Source organism: Lontra canadensis, unplaced genomic scaffold, assembly GCF_010015895.1.
Source record: "Lontra canadensis isolate GAN:19392208 unplaced genomic scaffold, GSC_riverotter_1.0 scaffold66, whole genome shotgun sequence".
Lineage (NCBI taxonomy): Eukaryota > Metazoa > Chordata > Mammalia > Carnivora > Mustelidae > Lontra > Lontra canadensis.
Genome location: NW_022631060.1, coordinates 5,494,587 through 5,520,682, shown reverse-complemented (window position 1 = coordinate 5,520,682; position 26,096 = coordinate 5,494,587). Strand labels below are relative to the sequence as shown.

The 26,096-nt window shown below is 53.9% G+C and overlaps 2 protein-coding genes and 1 long non-coding RNA gene across 7 annotated transcripts; 1 reads left to right on the top strand and 2 right to left on the bottom strand.

Moving 5' to 3' along the window:
- Positions 1-8,688: 8,688 nt before the first annotated feature.
- Positions 8,689-11,049, bottom strand: LOC116880205. Its single transcript, XR_004385184.1, has 2 exons — positions 10,367-11,049; positions 8,689-9,091 (listed from the first exon to the last, which is right to left on the bottom strand). It is a non-coding gene; the product is annotated as an uncharacterized LOC116880205 (long non-coding RNA).
- A 1,580-nt stretch (positions 11,050-12,629) lies between these two features.
- DRAP1 (DR1 associated protein 1) lies at positions 12,630-14,966 on the bottom strand. Of its 3 annotated transcripts, none has more exons than XM_032879503.1 (7): positions 14,655-14,966; positions 14,335-14,407; positions 14,130-14,223; positions 13,720-13,839; positions 13,506-13,620; positions 13,179-13,267; positions 12,630-12,848 (listed from the first exon to the last, which is right to left on the bottom strand). In XM_032879503.1, exons 1-7 carry the CDS (start codon positions 14,694-14,696, stop codon positions 12,743-12,745), a joined length of 639 nt encoding a protein of 212 aa, XP_032735394.1. In that variant the 5' UTR covers positions 14,697-14,966; the 3' UTR covers positions 12,630-12,742. The 3 variants fall into 3 exon arrangements, with proteins under 3 accessions (XP_032735394.1, XP_032735395.1, XP_032735396.1); XM_032879504.1 differs by having other exon boundaries at positions 13,506-13,599; positions 14,655-14,963; XM_032879505.1 differs by lacking the exon at positions 12,630-12,848 and adding an exon at positions 12,978-13,102.
- A 133-nt stretch (positions 14,967-15,099) lies between these two features.
- CUNH11orf68 (chromosome unknown C11orf68 homolog) lies at positions 15,100-17,382 on the top strand. Of its 3 annotated transcripts, none has more exons than XM_032879499.1 (2): positions 15,100-15,266; positions 15,961-17,382. In XM_032879499.1, exons 1-2 carry the CDS (start codon positions 15,115-15,117, stop codon positions 16,715-16,717), a joined length of 909 nt encoding a protein of 302 aa, XP_032735390.1. In that variant the 5' UTR covers positions 15,100-15,114; the 3' UTR covers positions 16,718-17,382. The 3 variants fall into 3 exon arrangements, with proteins under 3 accessions (XP_032735390.1, XP_032735389.1, XP_032735391.1); XM_032879498.1 differs by having other exon boundaries at positions 15,958-17,382; XM_032879500.1 differs by lacking the exon at positions 15,100-15,266 and adding an exon at positions 15,327-15,674 and having other exon boundaries at positions 15,958-17,382.
- Positions 17,383-26,096: the final 8,714 nt, after the last annotated feature.

Here is a 26,096-nt window from a genome sequence, read left to right as displayed (position 1 = left end):
TTAATAGGGCCAAGAGCATTTTATGAGCTTCATCTTTATTTGTTTATATTCTTTTTTTTTTAAAGATTTTATTTATTTGACAGAGAGAGAGAGAGAGAGCAAGAGAGGGAACACAACTGGGGGAATGGGAGAGGGAGAAGCAGGCTTCCCGCCGAGCAGGGAGCCAGACATGGGGCTCGATCCCAGGACCCTAGGATGATGACCTGAGCTGAAGGCAGACACTTAACGACTGAGCCACCCAGGAGCCCCTATTTATTTATATTCTTCATCTTGATCTTCATGTTCTCTTTTATATTCTGTTTTCACATTTTTTACTTTCCATGTCTACTTTTCTCTTATCTTCCTGCTTCTTGTTGGAAACTACCTCACATGCTTTGAGTATGAGGCAAGTGTGTGAATTAATTCCGCTCACTCAGCAAGTGTCTAGAGCTGATTTTACTTGTCAGGTCCCTTTGATTTGCGACTGACAGAACTATATTAAGACAAAAAAATAAATAAAATAAATGACTGCCTTATTTTACTAACTCATAAAAAGGGCAAGGGTAAGCCTGAGCTTACTCAGTTTTGTCTGAATGGTGGGACTCAGGTCCCCTTGCCTCTTTGTGTGTGTGTGTGTGTGTGTGTGACTCTCCCCATTTCTTTTCCATTTCTCTCTCTCTGTCACCTTTATTCTCTCTGATGGGAATGTAGGATTCAGAGAGTGCCAGGTTGCTGTCTTTGGACCTTTGCCCAGTGTGAAAAGAAGACTCTTCCTGGGTAGAAAAATCCCAGGGATGGGGCGCCTGGGTGGCTCAGTCATTAAGCAACTGCCTTCCACTCAGGTTGTGATTCCAGGGTCCTGGGATCAAGCCCCACATCAGGCTCCCCGCTCAGCAGGAAGCCTGCTTTCCCCTCTCCCTCTGATGCTCCCCCCACTTGTATTTCCTCTCTCGCTGTCTCTCTCTCTCTCTCTTTCTGTTAAAGAATAAATAAAATATTTAAAAAGAGAGAGAGAAAGAGAAAGAAAAATCCCAGAGAAAGGCTCTGATATGTCCTGCATCGAGTCTCATGGCAATCTTTGCACCAATCACAGGAACCCAGTGGGAAGGGGAGACTGACCAGCGTTTCTGTCATTACCCCCAGGTTGGAGTGTGGGGAGGAATTCTCTGAGGTGGGGATGTGATCTGAGGTCGCCTGAAGGAAGACAGACAGGACAAATCAAACACCCACCACATGTGTACCATATGCCAGGCAACTAGGAGGGATGCAGACATGAATAAAACAAGCCCTCTGCTCTTGAGATGGTCCCAGTCCAACAGCGGAGGTTAAACTCGCACTGACAATTATGATAAGATCAGAAATGGGAAGAACCTTGGAAGAGCAACAGACAAAGGACTTGGGGTATTCCAAGGAGGGCGAGGGACTGCTGATTCTGGCCATGAGGAAGTAAGTTGGAGCAAAATGATCTTTTTGCCACAGACAACTAAGAAACTGGACAAACATAAGAAACAACTACTTTCAGATATTAGAAACCCGGTAACACACAGGACTGTAATCCATGAGACAAGGGAAGCAGGTGAGCCTTACCATTACCTGGGTCATCGACATGTGCTGTCTGCCTAGAGGGGAACCCCCACTGCGTGCGGGGAGGGGACCCCAAACAGGGTCCATCAGTCTCACTGATTAAGGAGTCAGAGGCCAGACTTTGGACAGGCAAAAGGCAGCTAGAATTTCTGAGGTAGAACATTTAAGAGGAGGTACCTACGTAGAAAAAGAGCCCCAGACCCTGTCAAGGGATCTCCTGAAGCTTTAGGAAGGATTCTAGTCTGCACATGGCACAAGGTGAAACCCCACAAAACTGGACCAGAACACATTTCAAGAGAAAAACAATTACTGCAGAGCTGAAGACAAATAATTCCCAGAGCTCACATAGAACTAGAAAGCTTGGTAAGAAGATTCTTGCCAGTCACAGTAAAGAAATCTCACTGAATACATAGAATTCAGTAAAGAACCAGATGGGCCATGCCTTAGAGGTAGACTTAAATCAACCCTTAATGAAAGCTACCCTAGACCCACTATAAAAGAGCTTGAAATCAATCTTGAAACGATCAAACCTAACCTTCAAGTAACTCATTTACCAGAAAAAGTCCAATACTCTTCAAAGGGATTCAATAAAGTCCAGATTAATAATGTAAAGTTCACAATGTTTGGCATCCAATAAAAAATTAATATACGTACAAAGAAGGGGGGGAAATGTGATTAAGAGCCAGGAGAAAATCTGACCACAAAAACAAACCCAGAAGATGGCAATACCATGTAAATTGATTCAACTCAGTCCCCATCAGGATCTCAGCTACCTTTGGCAGATATTGACAAGCTGATCCTAAAGTTTTGTGGAAAGTCAAGGGGCCCAGAAGAGCCAAACAATCTTGGAAAAGAATAACAAAGGTGTTAAGACTCACCTTCTCCAATTTAAATTCTACTATGATCAAGACAGCATGGTACTAGCATTAGGACAGACACAGAGATCAATGGAGTAGAATTGAAAATTCAGAAATAAGAGCTCTTACACTGATGGTCAGTTGATTTTCAACAAGGGTGCCAAGACCATTCAATGGGAAGAGAAGAGTTTTTTCAAGAGATGATACTAGGATTGCCAGATTTTCACATGAAAAAGAGTGAAGTTGGACCCCTACCTCACACCATATATGAAAATTAACTCAAAATGAATCCCAAACTTAAATGTAAAAGCTAAAACTATAAAATTCTTGGGGGAAAAAAAACCCACATGAATGACCTTGGATTAGGCAATTGTTTATAACTTAACAGCATTAAAAGCACAAGTAATAAAAAGAAAAAAATAAATTAGATTTCATCAAAATTAAAAACTTCTGTGCTTCAAAGAACACCATCAAGGAAGTGAAAAGGGAACCCGCAAGATGGGAGAAAATATTTGCAAATCATGTATTTGATAGAGGACTCGTGCTCAAAATATATAAAGAACTTTTAAAATCCAGCAATAAATAGGCAAACAACCCGATATAAAAATGGGCAAAACAAGCACACAAACAAAGGAAAAACAGAAACAGACTCGTGAAAACAGAGAACAAACTGGTGGTTGCCAGAGGGGAAGGAGTAGAGGAATGAACGAAATGGGCAAAGGGGATTCAGAGGTACCAAGTTCTGATTATAAAATAAGTAAGTCACAGGGATGAAAATTATAGCACAGGGAGTATCATCAATAATACTGTAATAACGCCGTATGGTGACAGATGGTAACTACGCAGACCATGGTGAGCATTGCGTAAAATACAGACTCGTCAATTCACTGTGTTGTAAACTAATGTACACCTGAAACTCATATAACACTGTATATCTATTATACTTCAAGGGGGAAAAACACATTAAAAAATGGGTAAAGGTTTTGAATTGCCATTTCTCCAAAGAATATAGACAAATAGCCAATGAGCCCATGCAAAGATGTCCAGCATCATTGGCTACAAGAGAAAAGAAAAAACAAATGCAGAAAGTAACAGGTGTGGATTTGGAGAAACCGACACCTTGTGCTTGGTTGGTGGGAAGGTGAGAGGGTGCGGCTGCCATGGCAGAGAGTACGGTGCTGCCTTGGAAACTCACAGAGCTACCATGTGACTCAGAAATACCCCGTCGGCTCTTATAACCCAAAGAATTGAAAGAAGGGACTGGAATAGATATTTGTACGCCCGTGTTTGTGACACCATTATTCACAGTAACCAAAAGCTAGGAACAACCCAAATGCCCCTCCATGAATGAATGCATAAATAAAATGTGGTGTATAGATTAATGGGATATTATTCAACCTTTAAAAAAAGAAATTCTGACCCATGCCGCAGTATGGATGAACTGTGAAGATATTGTGCTAAGTGAAATAAACCAGACACATAAGGGTAAATGTCGTGTGATCCCACATGTGAGCTAAGATACCTAGAAGAGTCAAAGCCAGAGACAGTGAAGAGAACACTGGTCACCAGGGCCTGGGGATAAGCAGAAATGGGGAGCTGGTGCTGAATGGGGCCTGAGTTCCAATTTGGAAAGATGACGTGATTCTGGAGCTCGAGGGTGGTGATGGTCACACAGCACCGTGGAAGAGGAAGTACATAATGTCACTGCACTGTACCCTTAAAAGTGTGGTAAATTGTACGTGTATTTTGGTACAATAAAAAAAAAGCACATAAATTGTGTACACATGCCAACTAAAAAGAAGAGATGATCAGATTGCATTAAAAATGCAAGATTCAATCTTATTCTGCCTGCCAGAAACCCACTCTAAATGTCAAGACACAGATGGGTTCAAGTGGAAAAGGATGGGAGAAGGTAGATCATGCAAACACTAACCCAAGACTGAAAGGAAGGAGAGACTGCTTTCAGCCAGCCCCCCAGGAAGGCCTCCCGGAGGAGGTGACATTTGAGCTGAGCTTTAAAAGCTATGTAGTTTAGGGACTGAGAAGGCTGAGTTGAGTGTGTGTGTGTGTGTGTGTGTGTGTGTGTGTGTGGCGCGCGTGTGTGGTGAGATGAGGGGCAAACAAGGAGTTAATTATACTGGCGGAAGGAGGTGAGCTGGGTTTGACAGTTTAGTGTGGTTAGATAATTATTTTGGGAGGAGAGGAAGAATTTTCCAGTCATGAGTGCAGTAGTATTCAAACCCAGGGAGACAGGCAGCCAGAAGATTAAAACCAAGCTTACAAAGGTGAACCTGGACTCACAGTGGAGAAAAACACAGCACTGGGGGTTCTCAACCCTGAAGGCCCGTTAGAACCATCTGGGAAGCTTTTATTTATTTTTTTAAAGATTGTATTTATTTACTTATTAGAGAGAACACAAGCAGGGGAAGCAGCAAGTAGAGGGAGAAGTAGCCTCTCTGCTCAGCAGGGAGCCTGATGTGGGGCTCGATCCCAGGACCCTGGGATCATGACCTGAGCTGAAGGCAGACACTCAGCTGACTGAGCCACCCAGGCATCAAATGTACCAACGCCTGGGGCCTCCCAGCCAGTTAGATCAGAATCTCCGCAGATGGGCCCCAGGCATGGGTCGCCTTCAGAGCTCTCCAGCAATTCCAAGAGCAATAAGGGGTGAGACCCCCTGCACCACCAAAGGTTAAGTACACTGGGCTTGCTCCCCACCGAATGCTAGTGCCTAGAACTGAGCCTGGCACAGAACAGACGGTCAGCGGATCTCTATACATGTCAGTTAATCCTAACGACAACATAGGGAAAATGATGATGCCGTTCATAATAAGGAAACTGAGGCACAGAGATGTCAGGTTATGGGCTACAAGGTAATGTGACTACAAGGCTGATGAACATTGTGCTATGAAATACAGGTAGCGTCACAGAGCCCAAACTCTTATGGGGTGTTCTACTCCCTTAGGGGTGTGGATCCCAAGAGACGTCCTATGGAGGCCCCTACCACCAACATCATCTTCTCCCCCACCTGCCCCCCAAGTGACCGGCTTCCCTGCAAGGGCAGATGTGGCTCGGGGTGGGGAGGGGACAGGCAGGGGCAGAGAACCCAGGAGGCAGAAATCGAACTTGAAGCACTTAGGGGAAGGGGAAAGTGAACCCTGCCTGGGTACCAGAGCCACAGCAGAGACTTGGCGGCTGGAAACCCGCAGGGCGCCCTTCACAGGAACAAGGAAGGGGGAAGGACCCAGTGGCCAGGGCCACCACACCTCTGAGTGCGGAGCCGTGAGCCCACTCACACCCCATCTGTCTCCCTTCCCTTCTCCCCGCTTTCTTCCCCTTCCCGGCACCTACCACCCAGCCCTTAGATATCGTACTTTTGTTTTTGGTGGGCAATTACACCATCCCCACCTGGAGCAGAAGTCCCCCTGGGAACAGGTTGCCTATTTTTGGTGGTGGGGTATAGAGGTGGTGGTCGATTTAGTAACATTAAACAAAACAAAACATAAAAAACAATCACCCGGAAGCCCCTCTTCCTGGTGGACGTACTCATTCCACCCCTATAGCGTCTTGCCCGATCATCTAGCTGTTGACACAGACACAGCCTTACACGTTTCCAATGAGTGTTATTATTTACATCATGATTCAGGATCCCGGGGTGGGGGGTCACCATGTACCCAGGCCCCCCATCGCCACCCTGGGAGAAGGATGGAGGACAGAGGAGGGGTGGGCGGAGCCCGTTGAGATGTCCCCAGGACACGTGCCTTCTGCTGGAGGTTGTCCCAGGTTGACACCCAGGATTCGGGGAGGGGACTTGCTTGAACACGGAGACATCACCCCCTTTCTCAGTCACTGCGGTGGACACCCGGGTAGTCCCGCCAGCAGTTCCTGGTCTGGTTCTACTTGGGGAAGCGGCTTCCCCAAAAGGGCAAGTTGAGTAGTTCTTGATTTTGGTCTTGATGTCTTCTGATGCTGAGTCCCAAAGATACCCCTGAAGCAGCTCGCAGCTCAATGTGACCCTCGGCAAAGACTCCGGAGTCAGGCCCGAAACCAGAGGCCGTCAAAGTTTTTGTGTGTTTGGGGCCCCTGGGTGGCTCAGTCAGTTGAGCCTCTGCCTTCGGCTCAGGTCATGATCCCGAGGGTCCTGGCTCCTTGTTCAGCGGTTTCTCCCTCCCCCTCTGCCCCTCCACTCTGCTTGTGCGATCTCTCTCTCTCTAATAAGTAAATAAAACAAAATTTAAAAAATAATAAAATGGTTTTAAAAAAATATTTTGTGTGTTTCTCTCCAGAGCCCAGAACAGGGTTTGGCACAGAACAGGGGTTCAGAAATACTAGTTGAGTGAATGAATGATAAAAACATACATGATCCCAGAAACACGCAGGGCCACTGTTTTCCTGTCCTTATGAGACCCTGTCTAGGGAGATAAGTGGGGTTTGGCCCATTTTGGAAAATGACAACTGGCAATATCTTCTGTTTTCATTTAAACTTGGGAACATTGACTGGAGCCGACCATGCTCCTTGGTTTCGGGCACTCAGCGCATCACCAGCGTCCCAAAAAAGCCTCCCTTTGAAATAAACTTTCCTTTCAACCCATCCCCAATCCTATCCCAGCATCCCACAGCCACTCCTCCACCTTGTGTTTGACACTCGCCCTTCCAATCTGCTTTCTCGGTGTCGACCTCCAAATGCATCAGAGATGGGAGGCACCATTTACTTCGTGCTCACTGTGTGCTGGGCACTTTGCTAAGCACTTAATCTATCAAATCTCACATCATCATCACGTGTCCCTGAAGGAGTTGCTGCTGTGGTCTCCACTTTACAGATGGGGAAGCTGAAGCACAGAGACCTTCCGCCTGCTGCCGCAGGTCACAGTGTGATTGACAGAAATATACAAGACCGTCCTGCTCCTGTGTTTTCAGTTTCTGTAAACAAGGCTCTGCTGAGGATCTTGTCCTGTGTTTTTCTGTTTTTCACCAGCAACACTCTGTGTGTAAGCCTTGTCCACACTGCTGACACTTAGCCTCTGGCTCTTTGCCACCTCAAACCGTCCCGAGAACACATCAGTTTGCGAGAGATTTTACCCAGGAGTGGACCTGCTGGACAGGGGGTGGGGGTGGGGGGCGCACAGGTGTCAAAATGCCCTTTCGAACATCCTGACTCCCACCAAAAGCACCAGACTTCCATTTACCAGCTCCCCACCAGCATCCCTGTTCATGAGGCTTCCTATTCTCGCTGGTCTGGCAGGTGCCTTGTGGGATCTCGCGTTTTCCTTTGCAGCTTTCGGATTACCAGGGCAGGTGCAGAGATCCTTGTCCTTATTCCTTTTTTTTTTTTTTTTTTAAATGACATTTGAACATACACATGCACACAAAATAGCAATGAACATGATTTCAGAATAGAGTTCACTCTGATGAAAGAAGTGAGGTCCACCCAACTCCCGCCCCACTCCCCAGTTACAAGGAGTCCCCCAAGGGAGTCCAGAGCCCCCCACCACTCTCCCAAAGGCTCTGCCCAGGGAGAGGAGGGACCAAGCCCCTGGTAGAGCATCTGGGTCACAGGTGTCATCCCCCTGCCATTGTGCCCACAGCCTGGGGGCCTGGGACGGTAGGAACTTGGTTCCCTTCATGTCCTGGAGACAAACCTATTGTACTTGAGAAAGGATGGCCCTCGGGTAAGAGAAGGAGGCAGGCCATTAACTCCCACTTCCCCACTCACCAGGCCCCTGAGCCCTGCACAGGGCGGGTGTGGCTAAGTGCTCCTACTGTGCCCACACCACTACCTTCTTCCCCTTCAGGAAACTTCTGAGGCATCCTAACAGGCTGCCACAAAAACACCCCTCAGCCAAGGCAGCCCAAATACTGGGCTGGTGGCTCCTAAGTCAGGCTCCTGGGCAGTGGGCAAGGTCGTGGGAGCCGGGGGAAGCCCATAGGGACACCGGACCCAATCAAATCACAGTCCCCCAGGGCTTTGCCCTCGCTGTCCCTCCACCTGGAGCCCTCTCCTTGGTTTTCTACTCTAATCTCACCTTGTCAGAGCCTCCCCTAAAACCTATATGGGATGGCTGGGGCCACCCTTCCTGCCCCCGGACTCCCACCTCCTCCCTTACTGTGCTTCCTTCTCCCCAGGGCGCGCCCCACCATCTGACATACTCTATGTCTTCCTCATTGTCTCTCCCCACCCCATCAGAAATAAACCCAGAGAACATACATAATCATCACTACCTAGCAGGCCACGGGCTCCCAAGAGATAGATGAAATTGATATGAGGTCATCCTACAAACACACATCTGAAATGTGTGGCTTTAATGTACTTTTACATACAAACACCACCCAGTTCGAGCAGTGAAACATTTCCAGAGGGCTGCTTTGCACCCCCTCCCAGCCCCTCTCCTCCCCCCAAATGGTAGCATCACGCTGAATCCCACTGTCTGCCCCGGAACGTCATTTAAATGAACGATCATCACATGGAATCCTGTGTTTGGCTTCTTTGGCTCAACAGAACGTCCACGCGATCGGCCCATGCTGTTGCGTGTGATGGTGGTTAGGGCTTTTCTGTGGCTCTTCTATTGCCCAATATTCCATCATTTCCTTAGTCACACTCTTGCTGCTGGGCCTGTGGGTTGTCTTGGCCGGGAGCTACAAACATTCCTGTATGTCTGTTGGTGGACACCTGCCTAGGAACGGAACCATGCGTGCGGGGAAGTGTAGGTCAGTGGACTCGAGGAGGAGCCGCCCAACCGTTTTCTAAGGTGGTCGCACCATCTGAGATCCCCACCAGCAGTGTGAGCTCTGGGGCCACTAGCTTCCACGCCAGCCCCCAGCGACAGCACGCTCTTTGTTTCCTGCTCCCGGTGGGTGACTACGGCCTCTCCTGTCCCTGCTGCATGAGGATGTGGGGTGATCAAGGAACCTCTGCTGAACGTTTGGCTCCTCAGGTGCACTCTAGAGGGGGCCTCTCTGTTTGGCAAGGGGGGTGGGTCTGTACCTTGCACCTGAGGGGGGACAGCCCCTGGTGGCCGTGCTGTCTCAGGAGCAGCTGCCCGTTTCACACCCTGGTCACACTTAATACCCCAGGGTGGGGCCAAGGCTGGGCTGACGCATTCAGATAGCACTTGGCCCAATGCCCAAGGCCCCCCCCAGTGGAAAGAGAGAATGAAGGGAGAAGATCATCTGGACCCAGACAGAGCCCTGCAGGTGGAATGTCAGCAAGCTGCTGGCCCCTGGTGCCCAGGGTTGCCCGCCGGGCACAGCCATCTTTCCCCTTCCCAGGATGCACCAAGGGGCCAGGCCCAGTCAAGGATATCATCTCCTCGGGGCCCCTGCCCTCACTCAGGAGGCTGCACTCCTAACACATTGCGAACACTGGGTTAGGCCCTTCCCAAAGACCTGTGAGCAGAACCAGCCAGTTGGACACACCGGGTGGCTAGACCACTTTTCCTAGCTCCCCTCAGGTGGGACCTTGTGACAGTTCCCGTAGAAAGAGGCAATGGGGCCACTTCCAACCCTGGCGCAAAACACCTCTGTGGGCTACGAGCTTGTCCTTTGAAACTCATGGGTTGAGAACGGTGGGGCCCCAAGATGGAAGGGGCCTGGGCCCTGAAGTCCCTCTTAAAGAAACACTGCCGTTGATCAGATCAATCTCCTTAAGAGTCTCATGTGAGCCAGCAATAAAGTTCACTGCCTTTGAGCCTATGTATTTTAAGTCAGCCGCTTGCCCTAATAACTAGTGTATGTAGTATAGCATGATAACTAACATAGGTAACCCAGAGCCCCACTTTACAGAGAAAACTGACATACAGAAAAGCTATAGAACTCGCTTGAGGCTAGCACATGGAGAAGTCAGGATTCGAACCCACAGCCTGGCTCCAGAGGTTATGCCCCTCAGCTCACCGCCCCGGCTGAAGCAGCAGGGCCGACAACACAGAGGCTCCTGGGCGTCTCCCCCTCACCTGGGCCTCCTTAAGTCTTTTGCCTGGAAGGCTGCTCCCAGCGTCCTGGGCTTCTTGCCTTCTCCAGTCGTTCCCAGCCTCTCCGCTCTGGAACCTTCTCAGTTCAGAAGCTCATCTCCAGCCGTGGCCCAGCCACCAGTTCCAAAGGCGTCTTCCTCTCCCACCTACATGCGTCACACCTGCATGGCATGCCCTCGGCTCTGCAGACCCCGGTGTCCAGCTTGCCGGGACTGGGCCCAGCTGGCTGCCAGGAAGACTGCTTCCGCTCCCGGGCCGCTGGAAACCGCTTCCCATTCGTGGTCCCTGCCACCAGAGCTCTTGCAGTCACAAGTGACGGAAAGCCAACTGTCTTTGAGGGAGAACAATGTTTATTGGCTCACGTGACTAGGAAGTCTAAGATAGACGGGGTTCAGGCAAGACTGGGTCCTGGTGTCATCACAAACGGGTCTCTCTGAGGCTCCTGGGTCTCCAGCGCTGGCTTCCTTCTCAGTCAGAATCACCCGCCGGCAGCGCCCAACCTACGTTCTGTCAGCTTTGCTACCCCAGCGTGGCCACTGTCACCCTCACCAGGACTCCGGAAAGGGCTCCCTGCTGTCTCCCGCTGCCATGGCAAAGCTGACCGTCTTGTCAAGACCCTTCCCCAACAGTCCCACCTTGAGTCCCAAGGGTCAGGGCCGCTAACTGGCCTGTTAGGGCCACGACCCAGCCTCCACCCCTCACAGGGGCCAGAGTGTGTGTTGCAATGTTCCCACCCCTCCACCTCAGGGAGAGGGGACAGCTGCACTCACTATAGAGTGAGCACGAGAGAGATACTCCCCAAAAGATGGCAGGACAGGACCAGGGTGACCCCCTGGCCCCGGGCGCCCGGGCCCATCCACGCCTGCCACTCAGCCTCCTGCGCCCCAAAGAAGTCAGACCCTGTAGCACCAAAACTGAATACCTCAGTGTCCCTGCCAAACCCACTCAGTGTCCTCCCCCTCGCCCTGGTCAGGCGGGGGTCAGCCTTAGGCAAGCTCGCCTCACTGCCTCAGTCTCCCTCCCATCCTTCAGTCCCCTCCCTCACGACGGCCTGTGTTTCCGCTAACTTAGAAAACAAAACCCAAAACCATTTCTCTGTCCTTGTTCTGAGCCATGGCTCTGGCCTCTGCTTCTCAGCCCTGAGCCCGCTTCCCCTCGCCTTGGCTTCTCACCTCCTGCTCCCGGCCATCAGCCACGACCAAGTGTTCCCTAAAACCTGCGAGCGGCTGTGACAGCTGACCTCTCCCTTCTCCCAGACACACCTGGACGGGCACCACCTGTGGCTCCCAAAGGCGCTGGGTGTGGCTGCTCTTCCGTCTCCTTTGGTGGCCTGCCCAGGCCCTCCCCTCTCTCCCTGGGGTGGGGTCGCCTCCTCTTAAGGCTCACACGTCTGTCTCCAGGCCCCCAATATTCCACAGCCCATTGATGTCTCCCCTTGGCAGCTTCACAGGTGCCCAAAACTCACCACAGCCCAACTTGTGATCCTGACCCTAATCTCGCTCTTTCTCTGTGTCCTCCAGCTGGAAAAGGGCCCCTGCCCAAGTCGCTGCAGAAAGCAAGCTGGCAGTCCCTAAGGGTTCCCTCCCTCTCAGCCCCACAGCCAGTGAGCTCGTGGCACCCGTGAGTCTACGGACGACACACACCTCGAGTCTGCCCTTTGGCCGCCGTGTCTCCCAACGGCCTCACCAGCCCTGGCTCCCTGAAGGCACACGTCTGCCTTGGGGACCCCACGGTCCCAGGGTCTGCTCAGAAATGGGGGTGGACTGACTACCTGGGTCACTGTCCTGCTTGAAAGGGGATCTTTGAGCCCTCGACAGTCCGACCTACCTCTGCTCCCACGGCCCTTCCCACGTGCCCTTCATTGCACCAGGCACCGAGCTCTGTAGTCTGCAAGGCCTTTTTCCGTTATTTGTCCAATCTGTCCCTCTGCAGCAGTCCAGAAGGGGCAGAAGAGGCTCAGAGAAAGACAGGAACCTCGCCAGGGTCCCACGGCACAACGGAACAGGTCGTCCCCCAGAGTAACCAGCACCCCCGGCTCCGGCCCTACACCACCACTCTGCCCACCTTCCTTCCGCCAGCACCCCTGCTCCCGCCCTGGCCGAACCGTGGCCTCTGGACCCTCCTTTCACTCAGCGGCTGCCCTGCCCGCCACCGCTCTTAGCCTCAGCTCAGCACAGAGAAAGCAGGTGGATGGACAGGAAGGTGGCCACGGAGCCCTGGACGCAGGCTGGGACAGACACGGGTGTTCCCTTTTATTATTAATTTTTTAATAAATTTAAGAACAGCTCTATCTTCTCTCCTCCCCCCAGAGCAACTAAAACCAACTAAAAGGGGGCATGGCCTGGGGGGCAGAGGGCGCTAGGAGTCATAGTCCTCTTCGTCCTCTGCGTCAGGTGCCGAGGGGCCCGGGGGGGCTGGGGGCAGAGGCAGAGTCGAGGTGAAGGGCATGAAAGGTGCCGGGGGGCTGCAGGGCAGAAAGCAGGAGAGAACGATCAGGCCCCTCTCCGGTACCCATTTCTGCCCGCTGAGCCCTGCCTCACCCCCGCCAGCATGGAGCCCGTGGCCCTGTGTACTGGGGGTGGCCAAGCCCAGAGAAGGGAAGGACCTAGAACAAGTCACATGTTCAGTGGGGCTGGGTGCGGGTCAGGGAGGAGACCTTCTGAGAGCAGTCTCCTGCATTTAAGCCCTCCTCAGTTCCTCCCCTCCTGTCCTCCAGATCTGCCACGAGGACGAAAAGGACATGTCAGCCTTGTGGAGTCTGCTAGCCCCCCTCTCTTGCCACTGAGGGGCTTACCTCTGAAAGTGGGCAGGGGGATGGCTGGCCTGGGCTGGAGCCTGTGATGTCTCCTCTTCCCCATCAGTGTCTGTGTCATCAGAGTCATCCTGGGAGCAAGGCAAGGAGCAGAGATGACAAGAAAAGCATGAGCTCATCACTGGAGAGCCTAGACCCTCAGGAGTGGCAAGGACAGAAGACTAAGCTCTACAGCCTAACCTTTACGGGCCCAATTTACAAAAAAGCATAGGTGAGGACGGGACCAGGTATCCAGCCAACAAGGCCTGACAGAAGTCTGCCCTCTCCACACCACAGGGTAGGGCAAGGGGCTGGGGGGGCCTCACTTACCTCCTGCTCCGAGTCCGTCCCTGACAGCTTCTTGTCCTTGCTTTTGCTTCCCATCCCACCATTCTTCCGGCCACCGCTGCCAGGCTTCCGGCCCCTTCGGGAAGGGACAGTCCATCTGCCCAGAGATCTCAGCACTCCCTGACCAACCCCCAACCACCCCCAACCCGGGTGGCCTTGGCCTTCCTTGCCTGGACACCTGGCCCTGGCTCCCCACCTGCGGGTACCCTTGTCCCCGTCCATGTGGTTGTCTTCCCCGTCTCCCTGCATGTCAGGCACAGAAGCCACCAGGTCCTTCAAGAAGTCAAACTGCTGCTCCAGCTCAATGCACTGCTTCCTGGAAGTGGTGGAGAGAAGACGGCATTCAGGTGGGGCCCAGATGTCTGGGCCCTCAGCAAGGGACAGTAAGGGTCTTTGGATGTCAGGAGAACGGAGCCTGGAAAACCTCCACCCCATCTCCACTAAGGGATCTACCCATTAGGCTAGACCACCCAGCCCCTCCTCCCCCAGTTCAAACCCACCAGTGTCTGAGGCACTGCTGGTCTCCCAGCAGCCTCCCACCTCCCCTAAGTGTGTGAACTCCTGGGGCAGGGTCCCACTGGGCCAGACCGGCTCCGGGCCACTCACAGGTGTGATGTGGTCATGGTCTTGGCATTTCGAGACTGGGTCACCTGGCAAGCCTTCTTCAACAGGGACTCCAGGAACAGCTCAAGCGCCCGCGCTGAGGAGCGTCAAGGAGAATACGGGTGGGGGATCCCCAGCCTAAAGAAGGCGACCCCGGGCTTCCTCCCTACCCCACGTCCCTCAACCTGGCCAGGCCCCGACAGGATACAGATGATGACAGGCACCGCCGCTGCCACCTTTCCGATCTCTTCGTCAGTTTGCATGATCTTCTTGATCCGCGCCTGGGAAGGGGGCAGAAAACTCGGACCCTGTCACCTCCGTCCCAGAAAGGGGTGCTGGGGCGTGGGGATGAGAGAGGGTATCCGGGAGAAAGGGGGCGGGGGGCCCCGACGCCAAGAGAGCACGGAAGGGGGCGGGGCGTCCGTGCCCCCGAACATCGCGACGCGCCCACCCCCCCCACCCAGCCGGGCTTGGGCCCGAGCCTCCCGGGAGCCCGGCCTGCTCCTCCGGGCCCGGCCACGTGCTCACCGGCGGGAACCGCGCGTTATACTTTTTCTTCTTGCTCGGCATCTCAGGGCCTCTCTCGCCGCACCGGGCCCAGCGCCGCCGCCCGCAGCTTCCCGGCCCCCGGGCCTGCTCGCCGCCCGCCTGCCGCGGTTCCCCCGGGTCCTGGTGCCGCCTGCTCCGCCCCCGCCGCTCCCCACGAGGTCCTAGCGCCGCCGGTCAGCACGCCGCTCTCAAGGCCGGAGAGCCCTCCCCTTGGAGCCTCCCCGGCGGTGCGCGTCGATCCCGGACCGGACCGCCACTCCCGCCGGCCCCCCAAGCTTAGGAGAACGAACGTTAGCCCCGCCCCCGGATCCCGGCCCCGCCCCCGGGGTCAGCCCCTCCCCCTCTCAGGCCCCGCCCCGCGGCGCGGCAGACTGGCCCGGTGGCCCCGCCCCGTGCTGCGCTTGTCTATAAAGTTGTTGTTGAGACGGCGGGCGCTAAGATGGCGGCGGCGGCAGCCGTGGCGGGGGCGGGGCGCGGCGGTGGTGGCGGCGGCGGCAGCGGAGGTGGCGGCGGCGGCGGCGGTGCAGAGCCCCGGCAGGAGCGGAACCGGGCGCGGGGCTGGGCCGGCGCCGAGCGCGGCGAAGGCCGGAGGTGACGGCGGGGCTGCGGGACGGGGCAGGGCTGGGCGGGGGCGCGGCTCGGGCTGTGGGCGCTAATGGCGGCGGGCGCGGCTGGCCCGAGGCTGGCGCATTCCTAGGCTCTAACAAGCCTGGGTTCCAGTCCGGCTGCCGCCCCATTGGCCTTGGACCGGGCACTGCTCTTTCTGGGCCTCAGCGTGCTTGTCTTCAGGTGGACCTGACAGCGCCATCCTCGAGGGTCTGGCCCTACTGGGCCTGCCTCGATGCTGCGCGAACGTGCGCTTCTTTGCTTCCCTCGTTAAATCCCGGCGCTCCGGATTCCTGCCAGTTATTGGCAGGGCCAGGAGGTGTAGCTGGGCTGTTTGCTCCCCAACCTGAATTCACATTTCGGCTCTGTCACTCATTGCAGGTGTGACCTTGGGTAAGTCACTTCTCTCTGAGCCTCAGTTTTGGGTCTGTGCATTAGGGAGAGTGATAATGAGCTGAGCAACAGCCTTTATGGAGCCCTTATTCCACCTGGGGCGTTTAAGGCTCGACAGCTCTAGGGAACAGGAACAGTTGTCAGCTGTAGAGATGAGGCAACTGAGGCATGGGACCTTAAGTCTCACCCAAGGCCACAGAGTTTAGCTCATTGGCCGCACCTGCTAGGGCCCAGCCAAGATGTAGATGTGTCCTGGACCTGCGCTAACTCGGTTCCTCCACAGCAGGATGGAGCCCGGTGAAGAGATGGAGGAGGAAGATTCTCCAGGCGGCCGTGAGGATGGCTTCACTGCCGAGCACCTGGCCGCGGAGGCCATGGCAGCGGACATGGACCCCTGGCTGGTGTTTGATGCCCGCACCACACCTGCCGCCGAGCTGGATGCCTGGTTGGCCAAGTACCCACCCTCGCAAGTTACTCGCTATGGGGACCCTGGCTCGCCCAACTCTGAGCCTGTGGGCTGGATTGCGGCATATGGGCAGGGCTACGTCCCCAACTCGGGTGATGTGCAGGGCCTGCAGGCAGCCTGGGAAGCTCTGCAGACCAGTGGGCGGCCCATCACACCGAGTACCCTGCGCCAGCTGGCCATCACCCATCATGTGCTCTCTGGCAAGTGGCTGATACACCTGGCACCTGGCTTCAAGCTGGACCACGCCTGGGCCGGCATTGCTCGGGCTGTGGTCGAGGGCCGGCTTCAGGTGGCCAAGGTGAGCCCACGGGCCAGGGAGGGGGGGCGCCAAGTCATCTGTGTTTACACAGATGACTTCACGGACCGCTTGGGTGTGCTAGAGGCGGATGCAGCCATCCGTGCGGCAGGCATCAAGTGTCTGCTCACCTACAAGCCTGACGTCTACACCTACCTGGGCATCTACCGGGCCAACCGCTGGCACCTCTGCCCCACTCTCTACGAGAGTCGTTTTCAGCTGGGGGGCAGTACCCGTGGCTCCCGTGTGCTGGACCGCGCCAACAATGTGGAACTGACCTAATTCGGCTAGTCAGGGGAGACCACCTTTTGCCCCCCTCGCCACCCCCCCCTGCTAGGGATGGATTCTCCCGTCTTCCTCCTCTTTGTCCCACGGAATTTGAGCCCCCCAGCTCTGAGGACTGCGTCAGTCAGTCGGTCAACCGGGAACTGCCTGCATCTTCGATCCCCTTGAACTCTTGCCCTCTGTTCAGGGCTGACTCAAGTCCCCACCAGCTGGAGGCTCTGGCTCCCTGAGGGCCGGACCCTCAGCCTCTCTTTTCACTGCTGCTCCCCTCTGTCATCCAGGACCACAGACTGGGTACAGATTCCCAGGAGGAGAGCCTGCCCCGGCCACCCTCATCCCCAGCTGTACCTCTCCTGAAACCTTTCCTTCTCCTCCCTCACAAGAGACAAAAATGAGTGCTTCCGGTCCCTCTTGGAGCCTTCACAGTCCAGGGGGCAAAGGCCCTGCAGGCTTAAGCATGCTATTTCGTGGGGGGGAGGGTAATTGTACCCACTCAGCCCTTGGCAGAGAGAGGGGATGTCAGGGCCATGGACATGGGGCCTGCCCCTCCCCTGTCACCTCAAACAGCCTGCACCACCTTCCTTCCTTCCTTCCTTCCTTCCTTTACTATTTTGACATGTGCCTGCTCCTGGCATTTCAATAAAACCCAGTTTGGGTCCGTGTCTTGAGTGTTTTTTAAAATACTGGTTGCCTGCTTTGGTTTCTGAGGAGAGGCCCAGCCAAGTGAGACTTCTTCTCTGCCCTACCTGGGAACCCCTAACTGCTCCCCAGTAATAAGATTCATCTCCCTGCCAAGGCTGGGAACCTCCCTGAGAGCCTCTGCAAAACCAGTCCTGCTTCTCCTCCATCCCAAGAATCAGAATCGGTTTCTTAGTGGTTTCCCATAAATCTAGGGGCTTGACCCAGCAAAGTCTGAGGGGCTACTACTGGGCCCTACTGGGTGTATTTGTGTCAGAGAAGGGTACCCTCTTGGTCCTAGCATTTCTAGGTTAGGGAATACAGCCCAGTGAGTGGAGGATGGGCTAGATTTCGACAGCCTAGGTTGGACTTCTTAGGCAGTAAGCAGCCTGCACAGCTGTAAGGAACTCTGGACATTCTCACGTTTTGCCTCACTTCTCCAACCCTGACTATCCTGGGCCACTGGGCAGTTTGCAAAGCACTTCATATGTCTTATTTAAGTATCATAAGCTGCTTAGGAGATGTGGGTCCCACTGTGTGGTCAAGAAAATAGAGGCCAAGAGGGAAAAGGAATTCTCCCAGGGTCGTGTGGTGAGCTGAGCAGAGGAGGACTTAGCCCCCGGCCATTGCCTCCTCCTTGGACTGTTACCCAGGGCCTCACCCACTGTGAGTTCTTCACAACCCACAAGGCACAGTCACTCACATGATCGTGGGCAGCACCACTCGGCTCAGGCTACTGTAGTCTGGGAGCCTGGCCTTGGCCTTGGTTGGGGGCCGAGGTTTCTGGCAAGGAGCCCCTTGGGACGCTGCTCTCGTGCCGTGCCGGAGCTGACTCAGCCTCCAGCAGCCTCACCAAATTGGAATTTGGAGCAGGGGAGCGGAGATGCCACCGGGCTGACTGGATGGAAGTGGGTGAGTCATGAGATGCTGCCTCAGCCCCCTCCCCAGCTTCCTCCTCACCCCGAGTTTCCCCAGCCCTGAGTTGCCTCAGCCCAGCCCTGGGGAGTCCCAGGTGGTCTGATTTGGAGCCCCGTTACCCTGCCTCCCTCAGACAAGCAATGCTTTGCGCTTGACCAAATTGGGCCAAGGCTCCGAGGGGTCCTGCCAGGCCCTGATGGGTCCCACAAAGCAGCCCAGGTGGTATCAACAGCATCTGATGGTCCTTTCCTAACATTTCCTAAGCATTTCACAAACTCTCCCTCTCTCTTCCATCCTCATGGCCTTGCCTTAGCCCAGTCCTCACTCTCCCTCCCACACCACCGCAGTTTGCCTCCGCTGCCCCATTCTCTCCGACTGACCCCGTCTATCCCCCTGCAGCCAGCTCCCCTGCAGAGCTACCTGTGTCCCTCTCCTACTCAAAGCCCTTCCATGGTTCCCCATAGCCTGCAATCTGGAGTCCACTCTCCCGAGGCAGCCATGACCCTAGACCCCTGCCGAGCCCCAGCTCTCCTCAGGTGCCCCTTCCCGCCTGTGCTCACCCCACTGAAACCAACTGGCACTTCCTTCACCCCTTGGCACGCAGCCCTGGGTCTCAGGCTGTTCCTTCTGCTTGAACACCTGTCGTTCAGCAAGGATCGGGAGGTTACTTATGTAATCACTCATTTGATGCCTATCTTCCACTGGTCCCCAAGCCGCGTGCCCAGACTGGGGGTCTTAGTGAAAGCAAGAACAGCATCTAAAATCTCAGCCCTGTCCCAAGAGCCTAGCACAGTGCTTGACCAGAGCAACCTCTCCATAAATCAACTAAAATCCGAATCCAGATTTCAATCTGAATCCAGCCCTGCCTGTTCCCCCGGACTCCTCCACTCTCTGCTTCACCCTTCTCACTCCAGAAGCAAACAGCTACCCGTTTTCTTGCAGTCATGCTGGGCATTCTCGCTTCGGTGCCTTGCTCATGCCCTCCATTTGGTGTGCCTGACCCTCCCATGCTTTCCTGACTAAACACACCTCACACCTACCAGCCCCTCCTCCCAGAGACTTCTCCTTCCTCATTCACCCACACCTCAGGCTCCCATAACACCCACCCCACTGCGATTCTCATCTGTGTGTGGGGCGACCCCCCCACAAGGACAATGGCTCCACTTTGTCCCACAGGGTGTCTGCAGGGTCCAGCACAGGACCTGGCCGAGCCCAAGTGCCAGATACACATCGAATAAGTGAATGAGTGAATGAAAGTCACTCTCTGTCTCCGGGCCTGTTTCCTCATTCCGTTCATTACGAGAGCCAGGCACCGTGCTGAATGTTTTCCTCCATCCTCTCCTCAAAGTCTCACGTGGCTCTGTTATTATTGCTGTTTTGCCGTCGAGGAAACCGAGGCCCAAAGTGGTTCAGTGATTGGTTCCAGGTTACAAAGCCGTAAGGGGCAGAGCTAAGGTCTGAATCCAGGCCTTTCTACCCTGACGGCATGGCAGAGCCGCCACTGCAGGAAAGCTCCACCGGAATGAGGGGCTGCTAAGGCAAACAAGCCCCAGCCAGGACTTAGGATCTGACTTGTAAAGCACACGAAGTGGGTTCTCAGAACTGCCGGGGAGAACAGGCTGGGCCAAGACTTAATATTCCTATTTGACTGATGGAGAAACTGAGACCCAGAGAGTACAATGACTAAGCCTACCTGAGCAGGAAGGCTCTCCCATCTCCCAGGCCTAGGGGAAGGACCGCTTCCCTACCAGGCCAGGAGCTCCCCAAGATCCCCCGCTCAGGCTGGCAGGGGATTCTGCCCTGTTTGGAGCAAAGAAACAGCCCAGGCCCAGGGTGGGCTAGGCTGAGTAAACTTGGACAAACCCCTATGCTCAGCCCTCTTTTATAAAACCACATAAAGGATGACTGAGGCCCGGGAAAGGAGACCCCACACACACACACACAATCTACCTCCTCCCACTCACAAGTCCTGTGTACGCCAAACACCAGGTAGGAGGCTCTAGTGGGGCTGGCCGGGGGATGGGGAGACTATCTACCCGACCCCTGATTTCAGTTGGGGTAGGGGCTGAGCCAGGAAAGACCGGAAACAACTGAGTTGGGAGAAAGTTTCAGCCCAGGTTTTGGTGAGGTCTGGGGGATTTTCCCAGCAGGGCAACTGGACCCCACTCCCGCCTGCTGGGAGGGGCCCTGGCAGGGACGAGGCTTGGGTCACAAAGCTGATTCATCCAGGGAGGGAAACTCCCCACTTCTCTGACGCGCATCCCCCAGACACTGAGGGGGTAACCTGAGGGCACACAGCCCAGCAACCCACTGAACCCATTCTCCCTTGTGACCCCCCCGCCCCCCTGCCAGACAGAGGGACAGGGTCAGCAGGCAGTGGGGTAGGGGACGAGGGTCAGCTTCCCAAGAAATGACCTCAGAGACTGGAACCAAAGCAATGGCCAGACAAGGGGTGCCTCTCACCCCCTTCCCTCCCCCATTTGTTTAGTTGAGGGCGCTGGGGCTCAGATAGTAAGAACAAACGGGCACATGACCTAGTCGGTACCTGGCGTTCCTCCAAGCAGTTTGCACACATTAATGCATTTTGGTCCTCACAGCCCTCGTTTTACTGAGGAGGGAACTGCAGCCAGAAGAGGTAAAGTAACTTGGCCACGGTCAAGGTTAGAAACGCTCTAGCAGCCTCCACAACTCCCCAAAGTGCTCCTACATACCCCTGCGGCAGGGAGCTCAGTGACTGAGATGTCACTGAGCAGCTCTGGCTCCTGGGGACTCTAGAGGACAGACATGTCACCCACTGGGCCCTGGCTCCTCCCAGGCTAAAAAGAGAAAGCTTGTCCTGCAGCGGGGAAAAAAAATCAGCCAAACCCCCAGAGGCCAGGAGAGGGCAGAGAAGAATTCCCGCCAAAATCTTCCTCTCTTAGGGCTTTGACTCCTTTCCAAACCCCCATCCTTTCCTCCAGAGCCAGAGCCTCCCTTTCCGGTCTGCCAGCCTCACTCCCCTCCCCACCAGCCTCACTCCCCTCCCCGCGGCCGCACAGACACGCTCACGCACAGACACGCTCACGCTCACACAGGAACACACAGGCGCTGGCTTGTGTGCTTGGAGCCCAACCTCTAGACCCCTGCCTCTCAGCCCCAGCAGGCTGGGGTCCTGCTGGGTGTCAGAGGGGCCCTGAGAGTTGTGGCTTTATGAGGCATGGCCAAAGGCCCTCCATAGGCAAGTTCTGCCCCATCTGGCTCCCACTCACGGGCCACATGACTCACCCCCCTTACCCCCCATGACTCAGTTTACATGGGTGCCCAGAGGTCCTCCCAGCGAGGGTGGGGTGGTTTATTGGCCCAGCCTAGGTCTGCCAGCCTTTTATCCCAGGATGAGTGTTTCATCCCCCTCCTGGCCTGGAGCAGGGACTGGCACCCTGGAGACCAGGGGTGGGGGTAAGCCCCAGGTCCCAGAGGGTGAGGAGAGCCCAAGAACTTGGTGACAGGTCCTAACTACCCGGGGCTTAGGTCTGCAGGGAGCAGGAGCTGCTCCAAGAAACCTAAGGGGCTAGGCTGAGCAGGCAGAGCAGTTCTGAGTACTGACAGCAGGACCCTTGATGCCCCCCATGCAGACGGAATGGTCCACGTGGCGCAAAACTTGACAGCAAGAAATTGCGAACACGCCCTGAACCCTTCTACAAGAAACCAGTCCTCTGCTAAGTGCCATCCACACCTAATCTCATTTACTCTCCAACAACCCTGAAAAGCAGGTACAATCATTATATTATTTTCACAAAGAGGAAAGTGAGGGCATAGGGAAATTAAGAGAATGGCCTGGATCACACAGCCAGAAAGTGGGCTGGGGCTCAAACCCAGGCCACCTGACTCCAGAGCTCTTGTGGTTGTCCTCTGCTGCTTCCCCAAGCTGTGCGGGTTGGAACAGGGGTGAGGGACCCGGGGGTCTGTCCTGCCCTCCCCCTCCCCCAGGTGGATCTCAACAGAAACTTCTGGTTCCAGGGACCACAGGGTGTCAATTACTCATCTGTAAGAAGAGAAAACTGAGGGTCCCAGAGGAAAAGGAGCTGGTCTGAGGTTGCAGAACAGATCGTAGATGCAGGCGGTGGGGACCAGGTCTTTGATGCTCTCCAGGATGCCCTGGGCTGGAGAGGTAGCTGGTGGGGGAAGGAACCCCAAGACAAGAGTGGGGACATGGTAGCCCTGTCCCTGACTCCTGCTTAATCCAGCCCTTTCCTTCTCTGGAGCCTCAGGGTCCTCCTCTGCTTCATGGGGATGAGTCTGTGGCAAGGTAGCATGAGCCTCAAAGGACAGCAGAGGGACAGGCACTTGTGTGTGCTCCATGGGCCCCTGGGGAATGGATAGGGTGATACCCAGGCCCTGGACACAGCTGCCCAGCCCTCCTCATACCTCATCCTCTTCCTGGCCCGGGGCCCACTGCATGATCGGCTCTGACCTTGAGAGTCTAGAGGGCCAGGCCCAGAAGACCTCCCCAGAAGGGACTCCAGCACCCTCTACCCTGGATTCCAGCTTCAGAGAACAGGGCACAATTCACTTCCCTGTTCAAATACCACTCAGTTGTCCCCCGTCTCCCAGCCCAAGTCGAATTCCTCGGGCAGGCGGGCATTCAAGGACCCTGGCTTTGGCCTCGCTCTGCCCACCCTTCCCGCTCACAGCCCAACACAGATTCCACCACGCGCTCTGGACTTCAGAGTCCTCCGCCCCCCACCCAGGCCTTTGGGCCCACCGACTCCAACCCCAGGAACAGCTGCCCCAGCTTCAAATACACCTCTGCTGGGAAACCTGCCCTCCCCCAGTGGGAAAGAATCCTTTGTTCCTGGGGGTTCCTCTCCGGCCCCTGGTGCTCTCCCGCTCCTGCCCCCAGCATTGCCCACCTACTGCCCAAGTGTAAACAGCCCAGGCTGTTTTCCAGCTGTTTTCCTCAGTGTCTGATCACCTCTTGAAGCTGTCGGTGCCCTGGGGCCAAGACCAAGTCTTTAATCATCTCTACCTCCCCCACAGCCAGCTCCACTTGACTTTATATTCAGTTCATTCAGGAGAATGGATACAGAAACTGGTCCATCACGCAATGGGCTCGGACCCAGCCATCAAAAGGAGTGAACTACTGCGCCACGCATCCGGGGGAGTCTCGGCATAATGGTGCAAGACGGACGGCGGCCAGGAAAGAGCTCACATGAGGAATTCAACCTAGGTTAGGGACTCACCGAAGGCCTCCTGAGGAAGCGGTGGAGAAACGGAGACCTGCAGAATGCAAGAGGCTTGGCCGGCTTGGGGTGGGGGGGGTGAGGAAGGGCATCTTGGGCCCAGGGGACGGCCTGTGTGACGGCAAGAGGCTCTGTTCAGCAGCAAGTTTGGGGCACAGCGGGTAAGTGGGTAGAGCCTAGGCAGGCAGCCTACGTCTGGAAGGACCTGGAATGCCACGTTAAGAGTTCTGCCCAGTTTCAAAGGGCGGACTAACAAGGCAGTGAAGAGAGTGAGGAGAGCAATGTGGGAAGGACTAACAGGCACTAGAGATTGACTATTTGGGTTCAAATCCTGGTTGCACCATTTCCTCACTGCGTGGCTTTTAGCAAGTTGCTTAATTTCCCCTGGGCCTCCATTCTCTAATCTGTAAAATGGGTATAACATCATTAGCTATCTCTACAGGATGGTTGTGAGGATTAATACATTACTTTAAACAGTTCGTAAGAACTCAATGAGTGTGAGCCACTAGTGTTATCCTCATGGCCCTACAAACCCCACAATCAACCTAAAAGAACAGCAGGCTTCTTTCCAGGCCTCAGTCCTCCTGCATAGAATTCAAAAGGTGCCAGTGTTCAGAAGGGTCCAAGTCTGAGAGCGAAATGGTCAGAATATTAAAAGAGTCCCTCAGGTTGCCGGGGTGGGAAATGGAGAGGAAGGAGCCTGGCTGGAGGCTGTGGAGAGTGTCCAGGAGAGAGAGAGGATGGGGCCAGAACCAAGGGAAAGAAATGTCAAAGTGAACTAAAATGTCACCTCCAGGTGGGGGGCGGCTGCAACTCTTATCCACTGCTGGTGGTGGGTAAAATGGTCCAACCACTCTGGAAAGACTGTTGGAGAAAATCAAAGGCAAATGTCCATGTACCCTGTGACCCAATAATTCCACCCCTGGGCACTTATCCTGGAGAACAGAGTGTGATCGGCCACCAAAGGACACATCCATTTATACGAAGAACAGGCAAAAGTCATCGATGATGCTAGAAGTCAGAATAACGGTATCCATGGGTGGGGAGTGGAGACTGAGGGGGGTGGGGTGGGCACAAGGAGCTTGGAAGCTGCTAGAAATGTCCTCTATCGTGATGAGGGCAGTAGCTACAACGGGGTTACATACATGAGCTGAACATATTGGATAAGCACACTTCACTAGATGTGTATCAAACCTCAGTTCAGCCAGGAACCTAAATATAAGAACAGAATTATAAAACAATTAGAAAAAAACATAGGGATACATGTTCAAATTTGGCAGTGGATTCATAGCTCTGACCCTGGAAGAATGAGCAACAAAAGAAAAAACAATTGAATTTCATAAAAAATTTAAAAACTTCTGTGCAGGGGCACCTGGGTGGCTCAGTGAGTTAAAGCCTCTGCCTTCGGCTCAGGTCATGGTCTCAGGGTCCTGGGATCGAGCCCCGCATCGGGCTCTCTGCTCATCAGGGAGCCTGCTTCCTTCTCTCTCCCTGCCTTCCTCTCTGACTACTTGTAATCTCTGTCTATCAAATAAATAAATAAAATCTTAAAGAAAAACTTTTGTGCATTAAAAGACATTATGAAAAATGTGAAAAGACAACCTACAGACTGGGAGAAAATAGCTACAGATCATATTTTTGGTAAGGGTTTGCTAGCCAGAATAGAGGAAGAACTCTTATAATGCAACAACCACAAAAAAAAAAAAAAAAAAAAAAAAAAAAACTAGGGGTGTCTGGCTGGCTCAGTTCAGTTAGTAGAACATGGGATTCTTCATCTTGGGGTTATGACTTTGAGCCCCACATTGGGCATGGAGCCAACTTAAAAAAAATAGAAATGGACAAAGGATTCGAATAGACATTTGTTCCTAAAATGTATATAAATAGCAAAAAAGCACATGAAAAAATATTTATCATTAAGGGACATGATCTGTTATTAAGGAAATGCAAATTAAAACACAAGACACCAGGGGCGCCTGGGTGGCTCATTTAGCCTCTGCCTTTGGCTCAGGTCATGATCCTTGTCCTGGGATCGAGCCCCGCATCAGGCTCTCTGCTCAGTGGGGAGTCTGCTTCCCTCTCTCACTCTGCCTGCCTCTCTGCCTACTTGTGATCTCTGTTTGTTAAATAAATAAATAAAATCTTAAAAAAAAAATACCATGTCACACCCTCTAGGATGTCTTTCATTTCAAAAACGGAAATAATAAATGTTGGCAAGGATGTGGGCAAATTAGAAGCTTCATATACCCGCCAGTATGAATGTAAAATGGTGCAACCACTTTGTCAAACAGTCTGGCAGTTTTTCACGAGGTGAAACAGAGAATTACCATATGAGCCAGCGGTTCTACTCTTAGGTACATTCCCAAGATCAATGAGACATCTGTCCACACAAAAACTTGTACACAAATGTCTATAGCACCATTAGTCATAATATCCAAAAAGGAGAAACATTCAAATATCCATCAACTTATGAATAAATAAATAGCAGTATATCCATACAATAGAATATTATTCAGCAATAAACAAAAGAACAGTGTATTGACACATACTACAACATAAATGAG